The 12,619-nt window shown below is 41.8% G+C and overlaps 1 protein-coding gene across 2 annotated transcripts; it reads left to right on the top strand.

Annotated features, from left to right (window-relative positions):
• Window positions 1-2,901: 2,901 nt before the first annotated feature.
• Window positions 2,902-11,565, top strand: map1lc3b (microtubule-associated protein 1 light chain 3 beta). Of its 2 annotated transcripts, none has more exons than XM_079501690.1 (4): window positions 2,902-3,175; window positions 6,366-6,421; window positions 9,045-9,151; window positions 9,392-11,565. In XM_079501690.1, exons 1-4 carry the CDS (start codon window positions 3,136-3,138, stop codon window positions 9,567-9,569), a joined length of 381 nt encoding a protein of 126 aa, XP_079357816.1. In that variant the 5' UTR covers window positions 2,902-3,135; the 3' UTR covers window positions 9,570-11,565. The 2 variants fall into 2 exon arrangements, with proteins under 2 accessions (XP_079357816.1, XP_079357815.1); XM_079501689.1 differs by having other exon boundaries at window positions 9,368-11,565.
• The last annotated feature ends 1,054 nt before the right edge of the window (window positions 11,566-12,619 follow it).

Below are 12,619 nucleotides of genomic sequence, written 5' to 3'. Positions count from 1 at the left end.
CTACTAGGCTGAGGAATATATCCCACACTTTTCACATTAGCCTGTTATAGCGCCACCAACAGGTGGATTTTTGAAAAACACATTTTTGGAACAAAATGCCTCAAATCATCAATTGCCATCCAAGGCGTAAGAAGAAATGGCACCCTTTTCACATTGGCTTATTATAGCGCCACCAGGAGGCCACAACCTGACCTGCCCTGGTGGAGACCTGTGCCCTGAGGGGCACTTTTTCTAGTTTTCCTTAATTTATTTTTAGATTTTCTGAGCTCAATTGCACCCAAAAACCTGAACAACATTCAGTAGATTTTCTGTGGTCTGGCGTTTTCTGGCTCAAACAAGTGCTCTGATTTTCCTGCTGTTTGTGATGTAACAGCCTGCAAATCCCATACATGTCAATGGGATTTGCCAGCAGATCACAGAAAATCCACTGAATGTTCAAAGTTCAGTTTTTTTTTAGGTCATAAAACCTAAAAGAAAAAAGACAAATATGTCATTAATGTCATGAAACCTAGCGTTCACTCCCAAAGATGGGTAAATGCAGAGGACAAATGTGCAGTGACAATATCCCATAGGGGTGGGGACCAAATTATTAGTTATTATATGATTATTATCAAGATATCAGAGACACATACTTCCCACAGATTACTAGCGCCCACAAATATGTTTAAAACAATAACAAAAAAAGTGAAAAGGATATCCAATGGATACCACTGTTGTCGTTGGATAACCAATAGGCTACATCATGGATACATCCATGATGTATTGGTGTGGCACCAGTAGGAGAGATTGATTGATTGATTGATTGAAATATGTATTAACAGTTTGCAGAATTACAGTACATTTCAAGCACAAACTCAATACAAAAACTGTTAACTGTGAGTGGACGACCCAATTGAGCATTACACTTGTTTACAAGAGGGTCCACCTTGTTCAATTCATCAAAACATTTAGAGACGTACAAAGAACAGAACAGGAATTCATCATAAAGGAGGTAAAAAGGGAAAAGAAACATATAGGCCTACAGTGAGGGGAAAAAGGGGTGGGCGGTGGGGGGGGATTCAGATTTTACGGGGGCCAGTTTCGAATTGCAGCTGTCCGTAGGTGCCCTTTGAGAGCGGTTTTGAAGGAGTCAAGGGATTTGCATGTCTTAATGACTGTTGGTAGGGCGTTCCACATTTTGGTGGCATAGGAGCGAAAATAATTGAGTCCCTTGTTTGTGCCGAATCTGGGTTGTACATGGTTCGTTGCACTCCCTCTGGTGTTGTGGGTGTGGACTTCGTTAACATTAAGGAAGTATCTAGACAGTTGGTACATGGGTATCTTGGTGGTGTATCGAATCTTGTGGACCAGACCCATTGCAAGATGCTGTACTCTGTCGTCGACCCTAAGCCATTCCAGCCAGTCAAAGTGAGCAGGGGTGAGGTGGGTTCGGGGGGTGAGGCCAAGTAGGAGCCTGACCAGTGACCAGTTTGTTTTGGGAAGTCTGGAGCCTAGTTTTAAGGGCCTTTGAGGTGCTGTGGTACCAGGAGGTGCATGCATAGTCAAAGAAACCTTGTACGAGGGCTCCTGTTAAGGTCTTCAAGGTGTTTTTGTTGACCAGTGAGGAGATCCTGTAAAGGAATCTTGTTCTTTGGTTGACTTTTTTGATTACGTTGGTGGCCATTTTATCACCGGAAAGATTGGCCTCCAGGTTGGAACCTAGGTAGGTAATTTCATCTTTACTTGTGATAACACTGTCACCCACTCTAACCAAGAAGCCATTTGCCTTGCTGAGATTACTATTAGATCCAAAGAGAATGGATTCAGTTTTTTCCAGGTGTAAAGATAGTTTGTTATCAGCGAGCCAGGTGCAGATTCTACCGAGTTCAGAGCTGAGGGCCTTTTCAACCTGCAGTTTGTTCCGAGACTATAGCAGTGCCGAGTCATCTGCGAACAGGAACAAGTTGCAGTCACAAGCTAATGTCATGTCGTTTACATATATTAGGAACAGTAAGGGCCCTAGTATGCGTGGAACTGGGGGGGGGGGGTTCAGTGTGGGGGGGGTTCAGTGTTCTATTCACCTTCACCATCTGTTCTCTCCCCTCCAGGTAGGATTGCATCCAGCTCACTGATGTGCTATCGAAACCAATTGCTTTTAGCTTGTTGATGTATTTGTGTGGCACCAGTAGGAGAGATAACAGTCAAATGTTGATCAAAATAACAATTCTTCTATATTCTCTAATTGTGTAGACTAGACTTCTTGTAAATTAACTAATGCAGATGTTTTAACAATAACTTTACTCTTGAGAGCAATTTTACACTCAAGAGTTTCTAATTTGCATAGAAGACGTGACATACAAAATACTGCTATACTGTTTGTGTGAATATTAAAAAATATGGTTTATGGTGGTTGGGGGGGGTCATATATATTATTCCAGTCCCGGAGGGAGGGGGGGTCAAGAAAAAAAAACGAAATCACATGTGCACCAGCCCCCCCTGGTGCATAAATAACGACCAGTCCCTTAGTAGATTTTGTATTGACCTTCCTTGAACTGTATAAAAAATGTCAATCAATCAACAGTAAAGATTGATTGATTGAAGAATGTATTAACAGATTGGAGAATTACAGTACATTTCAAGCACAACTCAATACAAAACTGTTAACTGTGTGGACGACACCATATCAATTGCGGTCTGTTTGAGCTGGGGACCACCTGGAAGGAACCCCCTCATGGACCACTGGTGGTCCCCACTCCCAGACCACTGGTTGAAAACCATTGATCTTGTCTGTCTGTCTGTCTGTCTGTCTGTCTGTCTGTCTGTCTGTCTGTCTGTTTTTCTGTCTGTCTGTGGGGGTGGGGGGGGGAGCTGGATGACGTCACGGGTCAGCTGACTGGTTTGTTTTGCTGCTCCAGTCTGTCCTCGGGCGAGAGAACACAGAAGAACAGAGCACACACGAGCAGAAAGAAGGGAAACGAACGAACGGAGGCGACATCAGACGACTTGAAACAACTCCGTATTATTTTAAGTTCAAAATAGCACAGAAGCCCAACAATAAGTGACACTGTGTCTTACATTATTTAATACCGTTTTCATAATCCCGCTGCTGTCGTCGATTTCTTCAGCTGGAGCGAACCTGGTTGACTTTGACGCAATATGCCTTCAGAAAAAACCTTCAAACAAAGAAGGACATTTGGTAGGTGTTGTTAAACTAGCGTGTTGTTTTTATACATACTGTAAATCACATGTTTACTTGCGTTCCTTCTTTATAACATGGATTATGATGCCATAGAGATAAGTTCCATCAATAATCCGCCAGCTAGACAGATCTGTATGTTGTTTTTGTGTGTAGGCTACTATACTAGCCTATCGTAAATGTTGACAGACCAATTTGTTCTCTTTGATCAATGTTAATTAGTTTACCTTTTAACAAACATTGTGACACTACTGTTATCTACAGAGATATATATATATATACTAGATAAGTACACTTCGCTTTGTCCAAGGCCTATCTATGATCGTGTCAGGTTTAATATCAATGTTAAGATAGAAAATGTATTAGAAATGACCCTGTCCATGCAGTTATTACTTTTGTTAAACTTGTAGGCTATTATATCATGTAGCTATTTAAATACAATTTCACGAAATATAATATAGTTTGCTGCGTAAAAGAAAATCGGGCCTTTGTTGTTCTTCATTTGCATCAGACTGGTGGTGGTGTTCAGAAAAACAAAGTGGTGTCGAAATGCGGGACAGCCAGGCAGGGAGGCAGAGAGAGAGAAGAGAGGGCTGCAGGATTGGGGGATGGGACTGTTTGCAGAGGTGAAGAGGGGACAAAAAGATAGCGACAAAACATGTAGCGTTTTACATTTGGCTTTGTAGGACTTTAGGATCAAAGAACGCACAGAGTCAGACCAAAACATTATATGGCTTCCATTGCCCCCAATGTATAGTTGGTTAATTGAACCTAACCAAGACTGACATGGATTTCTTTTATCGATTCTGACATTTTTGTGTATCTATGACACACAAAATGTCAAAGAATCGATTAAATAAATCGATGACAGTCTTGATCCAAGGCTAAGTTAGTTTACACACAGACAGTGTGTCAGCATTTTTGCTTGTCTATGTCTGTCTATTTTATTTAAATTCACCAAACACGTAATTGTACCTCTGGGTGGAAGGCTTCCTGCCCCTATGGCGATGGTGTAAACTGTAAAAAGTAACTAAGTGTACCTTTACTTAAGTACCGTACTTAAGTACAATTTTGAGGTATTTGTACTTTACTGGAGTACATCCAATTTCCAATACTTTTACTTCTACTCCAATACATCTCAGAGGCAAATATTGTACTTTCACTCCACTACAATTATTTGAACTTGGACTTTTACTTGTAACAGAGTATTTCCATATTGCAGTTTGATACTTTGACTTGAGTAAAACATGTGAGTACTTTTTCCACCATTGGCGATACCTAAGCCAAACATATGCCGCATAACCTCAGGGGGCGGACACATACCAACACCTGTTTGCCTGACACTCAATCACCACCACAGAGCACCACACTATCACTTTTGTTTGTTTTTGGCCAACATTTTAGATGTTTGGTTGCATTGTCTCTAGTTAGTAGTAGTACACCAGATGTAAAATCCTCCATTTTGAGGTTAAATATAATTTCTGTGTGTCTGTTTAGTGTTTAAGTGGATTTTTTTTTAAGTGCAATGGCAAATGATTATTCAAAAAGGTGTAGTTTCACAAATTAATTGATAACGTTTTGTGGGGCCATTCCATGGGGTTTCCCTACATTAATGGAGAGCCTGACACAGGCAGGACATTCCTCTCTTGAGTAACTACTAGTTCCTGTTTTGTGACCATATTCTTATTCCACATTTGTACTGTAGGTAGGTGACGCATGGTTTGTGGGATTGGCTGATATGAGTGACAGTTGAATATTTGCATGCGGAAACAGCGTTTCCCGGCTCTGTGGTTGTTGTGACCTCATTTTAAATGTAATCATGTGACTAAACTAAACAATGGGCCCATAACTCATCAGACACTAAATAAACAGAGTTAACTCCGGCAGCAGGGAAGTAGGTTATTGAATTTAAATTGAGAAAGTTCTCTCTGAACTTGTATAATATGATGGCATCACAAGTTCCTTCCATCCATTAGACGCCTTTAAGCAAATATGGCTCTAAGATTCATTATGCAGCATGTCATAAACCATTTGAGTGACTTTTCATTTCCAATAACCTGTAGCCTAATTTACAATGCAAAAGTGAATGATTAATTGATTATGATGGCATTGGATTATGAAATAATAAATGACCCGATCTCTACCAAGTCCATGTCCGAGTAATGATATATTTAGAGCCAATATTTTGATGTTTATTATGTTTACTTTTACCAGACCAAAGTGCACCTAACCGTAGTGTTATCTGTTGCTGTGGCAAAAGTAATTTAGGCAAAATTACAGTTGGCTGGAAAGGTCAAAGATCTCAGATCTCATGTTTTCTTTGGCAGGTGAACCACCCAATCCACAGTTGTTCTTTGTCATTAAAGTAATTATGAATGTCAGTCAGAGTCATGTGGCTGGAAACCAGAGCACCTTTTCTACATATTCAAATACCTGCCCTAAGTGGCATAGGCACTATAAAAAAATATCTTTATAGTACTGTACAGTTGCCTTGTGTCTTAACTGTATTATTAGTATATTAAATTAGATTGTAATTCACACAAGAATCGGTTAAAAAAAAAGAAAATGACAAGTTGACAACATTTAGGAAACCCTATTCACTACGAAATATCTCTGATGAACTCAGTCAAACCTGATTCATACTTAACCCATTTTGACCTGAGATCAGATTCTAAAAATGTCTTCTACATCCTGACAGTTTTCTGAAAAAGCCATGTTTCTATGTGAGTCGTTCTTCGATTTTTCAAAAATAGCAGACCTACAAGCTTGTAGCGCGCCACAAGCTTGTAGATCTGCTATTTTTCAATAGCTAAAGCATAACATAATGCTAACACCAAAAGGGGTTCCCGCCCAAAATGGGTTCATACGACTGTCCCGTGCCACTATGAGCTTTGCCTTGTACGTCTTCTATTTTGCTGTGGTGGACACCATTATTGTGCAACAGAGTAGGCATAAGCCTACCTAGATTGATGCTACACGTGCAGAGCTGTAGATCGGTCCTGGGAGGACTCTAAATGTAGAGCATGTTCAAACCTGCCTGTCAATTTGTCCCACCTTACTTCCTGCTAATCTGTCCTTTTCAGTTTGTCAACCTGTCTGTCACTCAGTTGGTTAACTCGTCTGCCTTTCTACAGGGCAGCTTTTCTGTTTATCAAACCGTCGCTCAGTTTTGTTCTTTCTGTGTCCACAGAGCAAAGAATAGAGGATGTGAGGCTGATCAGGGAGCAGCATCCCAACAAGATTCCGGTAAGTTGAAACTCGCAGACAAATGTTATGAAAATATGGAAGTTCAGAAATCCGTCCACCAGTGACATCATCATGGATGGTGAATCCAAGCTAATAGAAACGGCAGGCTTTCTTTTCCTGAAAATTTGCAATGCAAAAGCTGAAGCCATCGTTCTCACGATAATACAAATCTAAATATATTTTAAACCAAATCTTGTTTAAAAAAAAATCTGCCTAATGATGATGTCACTGGTGGACGGGTGTCCGAACTGCCCAAAGCCCTCCTATGAGACACAGACTGAGTAGGAAAAAATTGTGGTGTTTTATCATGAACATTAGTGAGGACCAATTATATGAAGAGATGTTGAAAAGTGGTGAAGTGGTCCTTTAACCAGTAAGAACGAGTTCAGGGAGAGACCGAGGAACCTGCACACCAAACTGAAACTGGCAATGCTTTCCTGATGATTCTGACTGAATTGTATCCTCACCCCTTTTCAGAGCAGTTTTTTTGTAGGATCTACAGCTATGACGCAATACCAGAGATTTATTTTGTTCGGGTGCTTTTCGCAGTTGTGACGTTACAACTTCTATACTTGCGAGTAACGGAGAGGTGTGGATGTAGCCCGTTTTCTGTTGGCGACAATTTAACTCCGAATCTCCGAATCTTCTACATTATTTATCTCCAAGCTCTGAATGCGTCACAATGTGATGTTTTGTGAGTTTGTTGATCTGATAACACAGACACACACACACACACACACACACACAAACCTCTTGTTACAGCTGTTAAGCTTGGAGATAGAATATCAGCACAGCCTCCCATCTGCTGGCCAAATTAAGTTTTCCTCTCAAATTGAGGAACCCATTGATCCCACACACACACAGACACACAGACATACACACAACCACATGCACGCATGCACACGCACACCCTAAACCCACAAGTCTTTAGCTTCAGTGCCCACCATGGATGATCTCTCTTTGCGTGTGTTGTTTCCTGTTTTTCCTTGCATGGTTTTAAAATGGCTAAGTCATGCTAATTGTTTATGACCACCAGAGACCAAATGTGCTGTATCATTGTAATATGACTCCTTTTAGATGGCCACATTGGAGCCTGGGGGCGAGGGAGTTCTATGACAGACTGATAATAGCTCTCTGACACCGTCCGGCAATAGAGAGGAGGAGCTCTCTTACCATATGGAGGCCAACCTGCTTCTGAAAAACAGCTCCCAATTTGTAATAGGCTCTATGCACACACAATAATAATAATGTGGGCTCACTGGAAACACTCTGCTACACTAGTGGGTTTCAAAATATCCTTGAGTGGGTTCCAAATGGTCCCGTACAGGGTATGTGACTCTTGAGAGTGTACAAATGGAACCAAATGAACCCGTAAAGGTCCATTTGTACACTCTCAGAGTTCTGGGGGTCCTTGATATAAAAACGCTTGAGAACCACTGTACACAAATGGAACCACAAAGCCTTAATTAGTATCATCAGTCAGGGGGGAGAGAGTTATTCTGTGTGCATAGTGCCATAAGGATGGCTGCCATACAAATTCAGAGTAAATATTTGTGTCTTTTTTTCTTCTCAAAATAATTTCCCGTGGGTGGCGCAATCGGTAGCGCTGTCGCCTCACAGCTAGAAGGTCCCGGGTTCGATTTCTGCTGTGGGCACTGTGGGCGTGTTCTCTCCTCTGGCTCTCATCAGTGCCCAGTTTGGGGCTCTCCCCAGGTTGGCAGAGGGAGAGAAGAGTAGCACCCATGATTACAGCTTAGGCAATTAACACCGGGTGAAAAATGAGGTATTAAAAATAAAATAAATGATAGTAATTTCGCGAGCCATATAGAGCGCCGAAGTCCTGACGTCACTCGCTCGTCTCCTCGATTCCCCTGGTCTACGGAAGTAATTTCTCTATGGAGAATAACATGGGGTCATCTTAAAATCGTTTCATATAAGAGTTGTGGTCCAAAAATAAACAAGCTGTCTCGGCGTTATTGTCAGGGAGGTGTCTCTGTATCATTTGCAACAGTCAGTCACTCATATATTCTAGCGAAAATGTAACTAATTCAGTAGCAGTAACAATAGCGTTTTCTCTCAGTCAGTTGATTCTTCATATCCATATGAGTGAAGCGGCCTGGTTGATTTGTTTATTTTTCAAACACAGTTTGTGTGAGTGCGATCTAAAATCCCCCTATGGGGATTACAATGCAAATAAAAAGTACATGAACCTGTGGATTTGCACCCTCTACCGATATTGACGTCAGACTTCGGTGCTCCGTTGCACCCCTTTGCCGGCCACATTTGGCCCTTGGGCTGAGAGTTTGTTTGTTAGAACAGAATTCACATTTAATGGGTAATTCAGTAAGAATGTTTCCCCAGGTCACTTTCTCTTTTAGCATCTAGTCAAAATTTGCCAATATAACGCTTTATGAGCTTTTAGAGCTGCTATTTTTGCGGTGCAGGACACCGGCGTACAACAGAGTATAAATTACGTGCAACCTCATCTCCCTGTCCCGCCTCAAGATGACTCGTATGTCATGCAGAGCCAAAACGGAAGGATAGAGATTCTCATAACCACTCAGTAATGCACTACAGGTAAGTGCAGGATGAGAAATAAAGTGTGTGTGCGTTTGTGTTTAAGGTGATCATTGAGAGGTATAAAGGAGAGAAGCAGCTTCCTGTTCTGGACAAGACCAAGTTCCTGGTGCCAGACCACGTCAACATGTGTGAGCTCATCAAGATCATCAGGTACTAAAATAGCTTCAATTATTATCATTCAGAACAAACGAAACAGAAAGAAACAACATGTCTGTTTACAGTATATCATGATACTAATTATACCTTATACTAATTATATTATAACAAATATTTCCTATCACTAGTAGAATTTATACCGTTTGAATTGATTGGTTGAAAGGATGAATGAAAATGTACATCTCTTGCTAAACCCCTAATCCAGACCAGAATCTTTTTTTTTTCCCCCACTAGGAGGCGCCTCCAGCTCAACCCCAACCAGGCGTTCTTTTTGCTGGTCAACGGCCACAGCATGGTATCCGTGTCGGCCCCCATCGCCGAGGTGTACGAACGCGAGCGCGACGAAGACGGCTTCCTCTACATGGTGTACGCCTCCCAGGAAACCTTTGGAAGTGCCACGGCGGATCACTGAGCCAATGCTCCTGCACCACCACCACCACCTGGCCAACGATTGGACATTGATCGTTTTAAACCCGCGGACCCCGACTCCGATCCGACCCTCCCTCCCTGCTGCCTTTCCCCAATAACGACGTCTGCTTGCACAGTATCGTCATGTCGTTAACCAACATTGTAGGGGCCACACAGCTACATGCGTACATGCCATTGAAGGGCTGCTATAGTTTTTAGCCCTCTACTCTTCATTTGCCCCCCCCCCCCCCACCCCCCACCCCAGTTAAAGTAGAATCAGTTGTGGATGTCTGATTTAACCCTCCACGGGACATCAGTTGGATGAGCTGTTTCACCCAGAACATTTGCGAGATTCAGTAGCATAAACCCACGTGTGAACGTAACCAATCAACTATGAGTTTGAGTAGAGAGAGCCATTCATTGACGTGCTGCTACCAGTGCGGTTGTGAGACACAAGCCTTGATCAATAAGAGGTAATGACCAGTTTACTACCGCTGACCCATTTCTGTCAAAGTTCTTTGAGTTGAAGGAGGAGGTGAATCGTTCGGCTATCCTCCATCCATCCCATCTTCCACATTTGCATATAATTAGTGGTCACGTGATGATCTCAGTCTAAAGTGATTCATAGTCATCAGTATTGTCTACATATGGCTCAGGATAGAGTGATAGAGTCTAAAATGTCTGTCTCTTCACCTCATTTTTTCAACGCGGGGGACTGTGATTAATTTTCAGGCAGTTTTTTCACTCACGTCTCCTGGATTCTGTGGAGTTTATAATACGTTTATATACGCTTTAGCCAATGGGCAAAGATTACCTTTTTTTAAGAGGATTTTAGGAGGCCCCCTAGAGAGAGAGAGAGAGATAGAGATATCAAGAGGGAGTGACAGATTACGGATTTGTATGCTCACTTCTTGTTTTTAGTCAAGCTTTTTATTGCAAATAAAAGGTAGAAGCTGGGAGATTTGACGTGGCCTCCGGTATCTGGAACAACTTTTGCCCACCACGACAAATACCAAAAGAAACCAAGTAGATTGGACATGAAACGCCTCTATAGTGTTTGTTTTCGCAGCGTTTACATAACTTTTTGTTGAGTCTTCCTTGTTCCTTCCTTTTGCAGCTTTGATATTTGTCCTGCTTTGTAGCCTAAAACATTTTAGAATCTTACAAAAAATATAAAATGGAAATGGAAAAGAAGAAACATGGGAAACTGCTATGCTATTGAAACGGCTGATTGTAATTTGAGGAAGAAAGGAAAAAACCTCAGTGTACAGATAATATTGATTATATGATTTTGATGTTAATGGGGTTCATTGATTATAACTAGCCTGCTTTGGATGATATAAGGAGTATGTTTGTTTGCACATGTGCAAGTCTGATGATGTTTATGACAATGATGAATCGTGAAGGAATTGAGGGATCTGTTGGGCAAGTTGACAGGCATCATGGCACATATGTATGACTGTCCAATTGTGCTTGTCTTTGACCTGAAGGCTAGATTTCCCCAAAATATATTTGCATTGCAACTCACAATAGAACCTGTATTAGTGCTATCAGATTTTGGGAAACCTTGACCTTGACCTTGCCGACTGATTGTGACCTGGATCACACTCTGGAAGAAAGACCCATTTAGAATATCCTATTGCCTAGATGATTCTTTAGACTTTATATTATAGATTTTACTGTTGTGCTTCTACTTCCTTTTTTTTGTTCCCTTTCTGACTACTTAATGGATGCCGGTTTAGTTCTTTTTATTTAATGAGATTTTATTTCCTTGGATAAATATGTCTATACTCACAGTCTACGTGACGTATAGGTGTAACTTTTCTCAGAACAGTAGAAAGAAACCAATGTGCGTAATGGAGGGTTGGAGCGTTTGTGTCCGGGCTGTCTTTCTGCCTGGCCCTCTGTTTCACACCCACACTCAAACACAGCAATATCACAGCCTCCTTATGTATTTATGTTGGTATTTTATAAAGAATAAAAAAAGAAATATATATATATGGTTTTGTTTTCTTGCATTGTTCTGGGGGTGATAATGGAATGGTCGAAGCTGATACATTTCATAGAAATGACTTGATATCGGACAACGAAATGTTCATTTTCAATGTTGCATTTACATTTTTTATTCATTCTAAACCTACGACCACCAATGGTCCTCGAGGGGGTTCCAGGTGGTCCCCAGCTAAATGATGCAAAGTTGGCAACCAAGTGGACTCACTCTTATTAGATCTTTGAACACTTGAGAGCGTAAAATCTGCGTTACTTAATTACAGTACACAATTAGAGAATGTAGAATAATTGTTATTTTGATCAACGGTTGCCTGTTATCCTATGGTACCACATCAATACAGTTGACAATTCTGGACATAATCTTAGCCAACGACAACAGTCTTGGGTCTGATCCAAATAAATAATGGACCTTGATAATGAAAAGGGTTGAAAACCGCTGGTGTAACTGAAAAACCTTTCAAAATTAAACTAAACTAGACCTGTACGTGCCCGTCGCAGTCGGCCACCGGCCTACTTGGGAGCGATGCAATTTGGGAACCTAATGATATACGTTGTCATAGCTCCCGTTTTAACTGTCAGCCGGTGTCCCACATTGAGCTCTGTGTATGTGCCTGTGTGTATGAAGACTGCAAACTGAAAAGTGTACTTGGCAATCAATTTGTCCCACTGGCAGAGCCTGATTGGTTGAGCCTCCATTGGCTGAGGCAGAGGCTGGAAATTGCATAGGTGAAAGAAGTTGGCCTCATTAGGCCCACTGGCAGAGCCTGGCCCAGGTGAAAGGAGTTGGCCTCATTAGGCCCACTGGCAGAGCCTGACCAGAACCTTTTGTGGTGGTTCTGGAGAACCGTGGGTCCGACCGACTCGATACCTGGCACTGCACTCCCTGTGGCCGTGGGGGTGTGGAACGCGTGTGTCGAATGTGAAGTCGGTGGGTCAAACGGTTCTCGAGTTACGTGCATACGGTGCATTACAACCGTACACGCGCACACGCACGCACACAGACGTGGCGCATTTACAGTAGGATAATTCAACTAGTCATTGAAA

This window comes from Electrona antarctica (genome assembly GCF_951216825.1).
Source record: "Electrona antarctica genome assembly, chromosome: 5".
Lineage (NCBI taxonomy): Eukaryota > Metazoa > Chordata > Actinopteri > Myctophiformes > Myctophidae > Electrona > Electrona antarctica.
The sequence above is the reverse complement of the archived record's forward strand: the minus strand, read 5'-3'. Positions and strand labels throughout refer to the sequence as shown.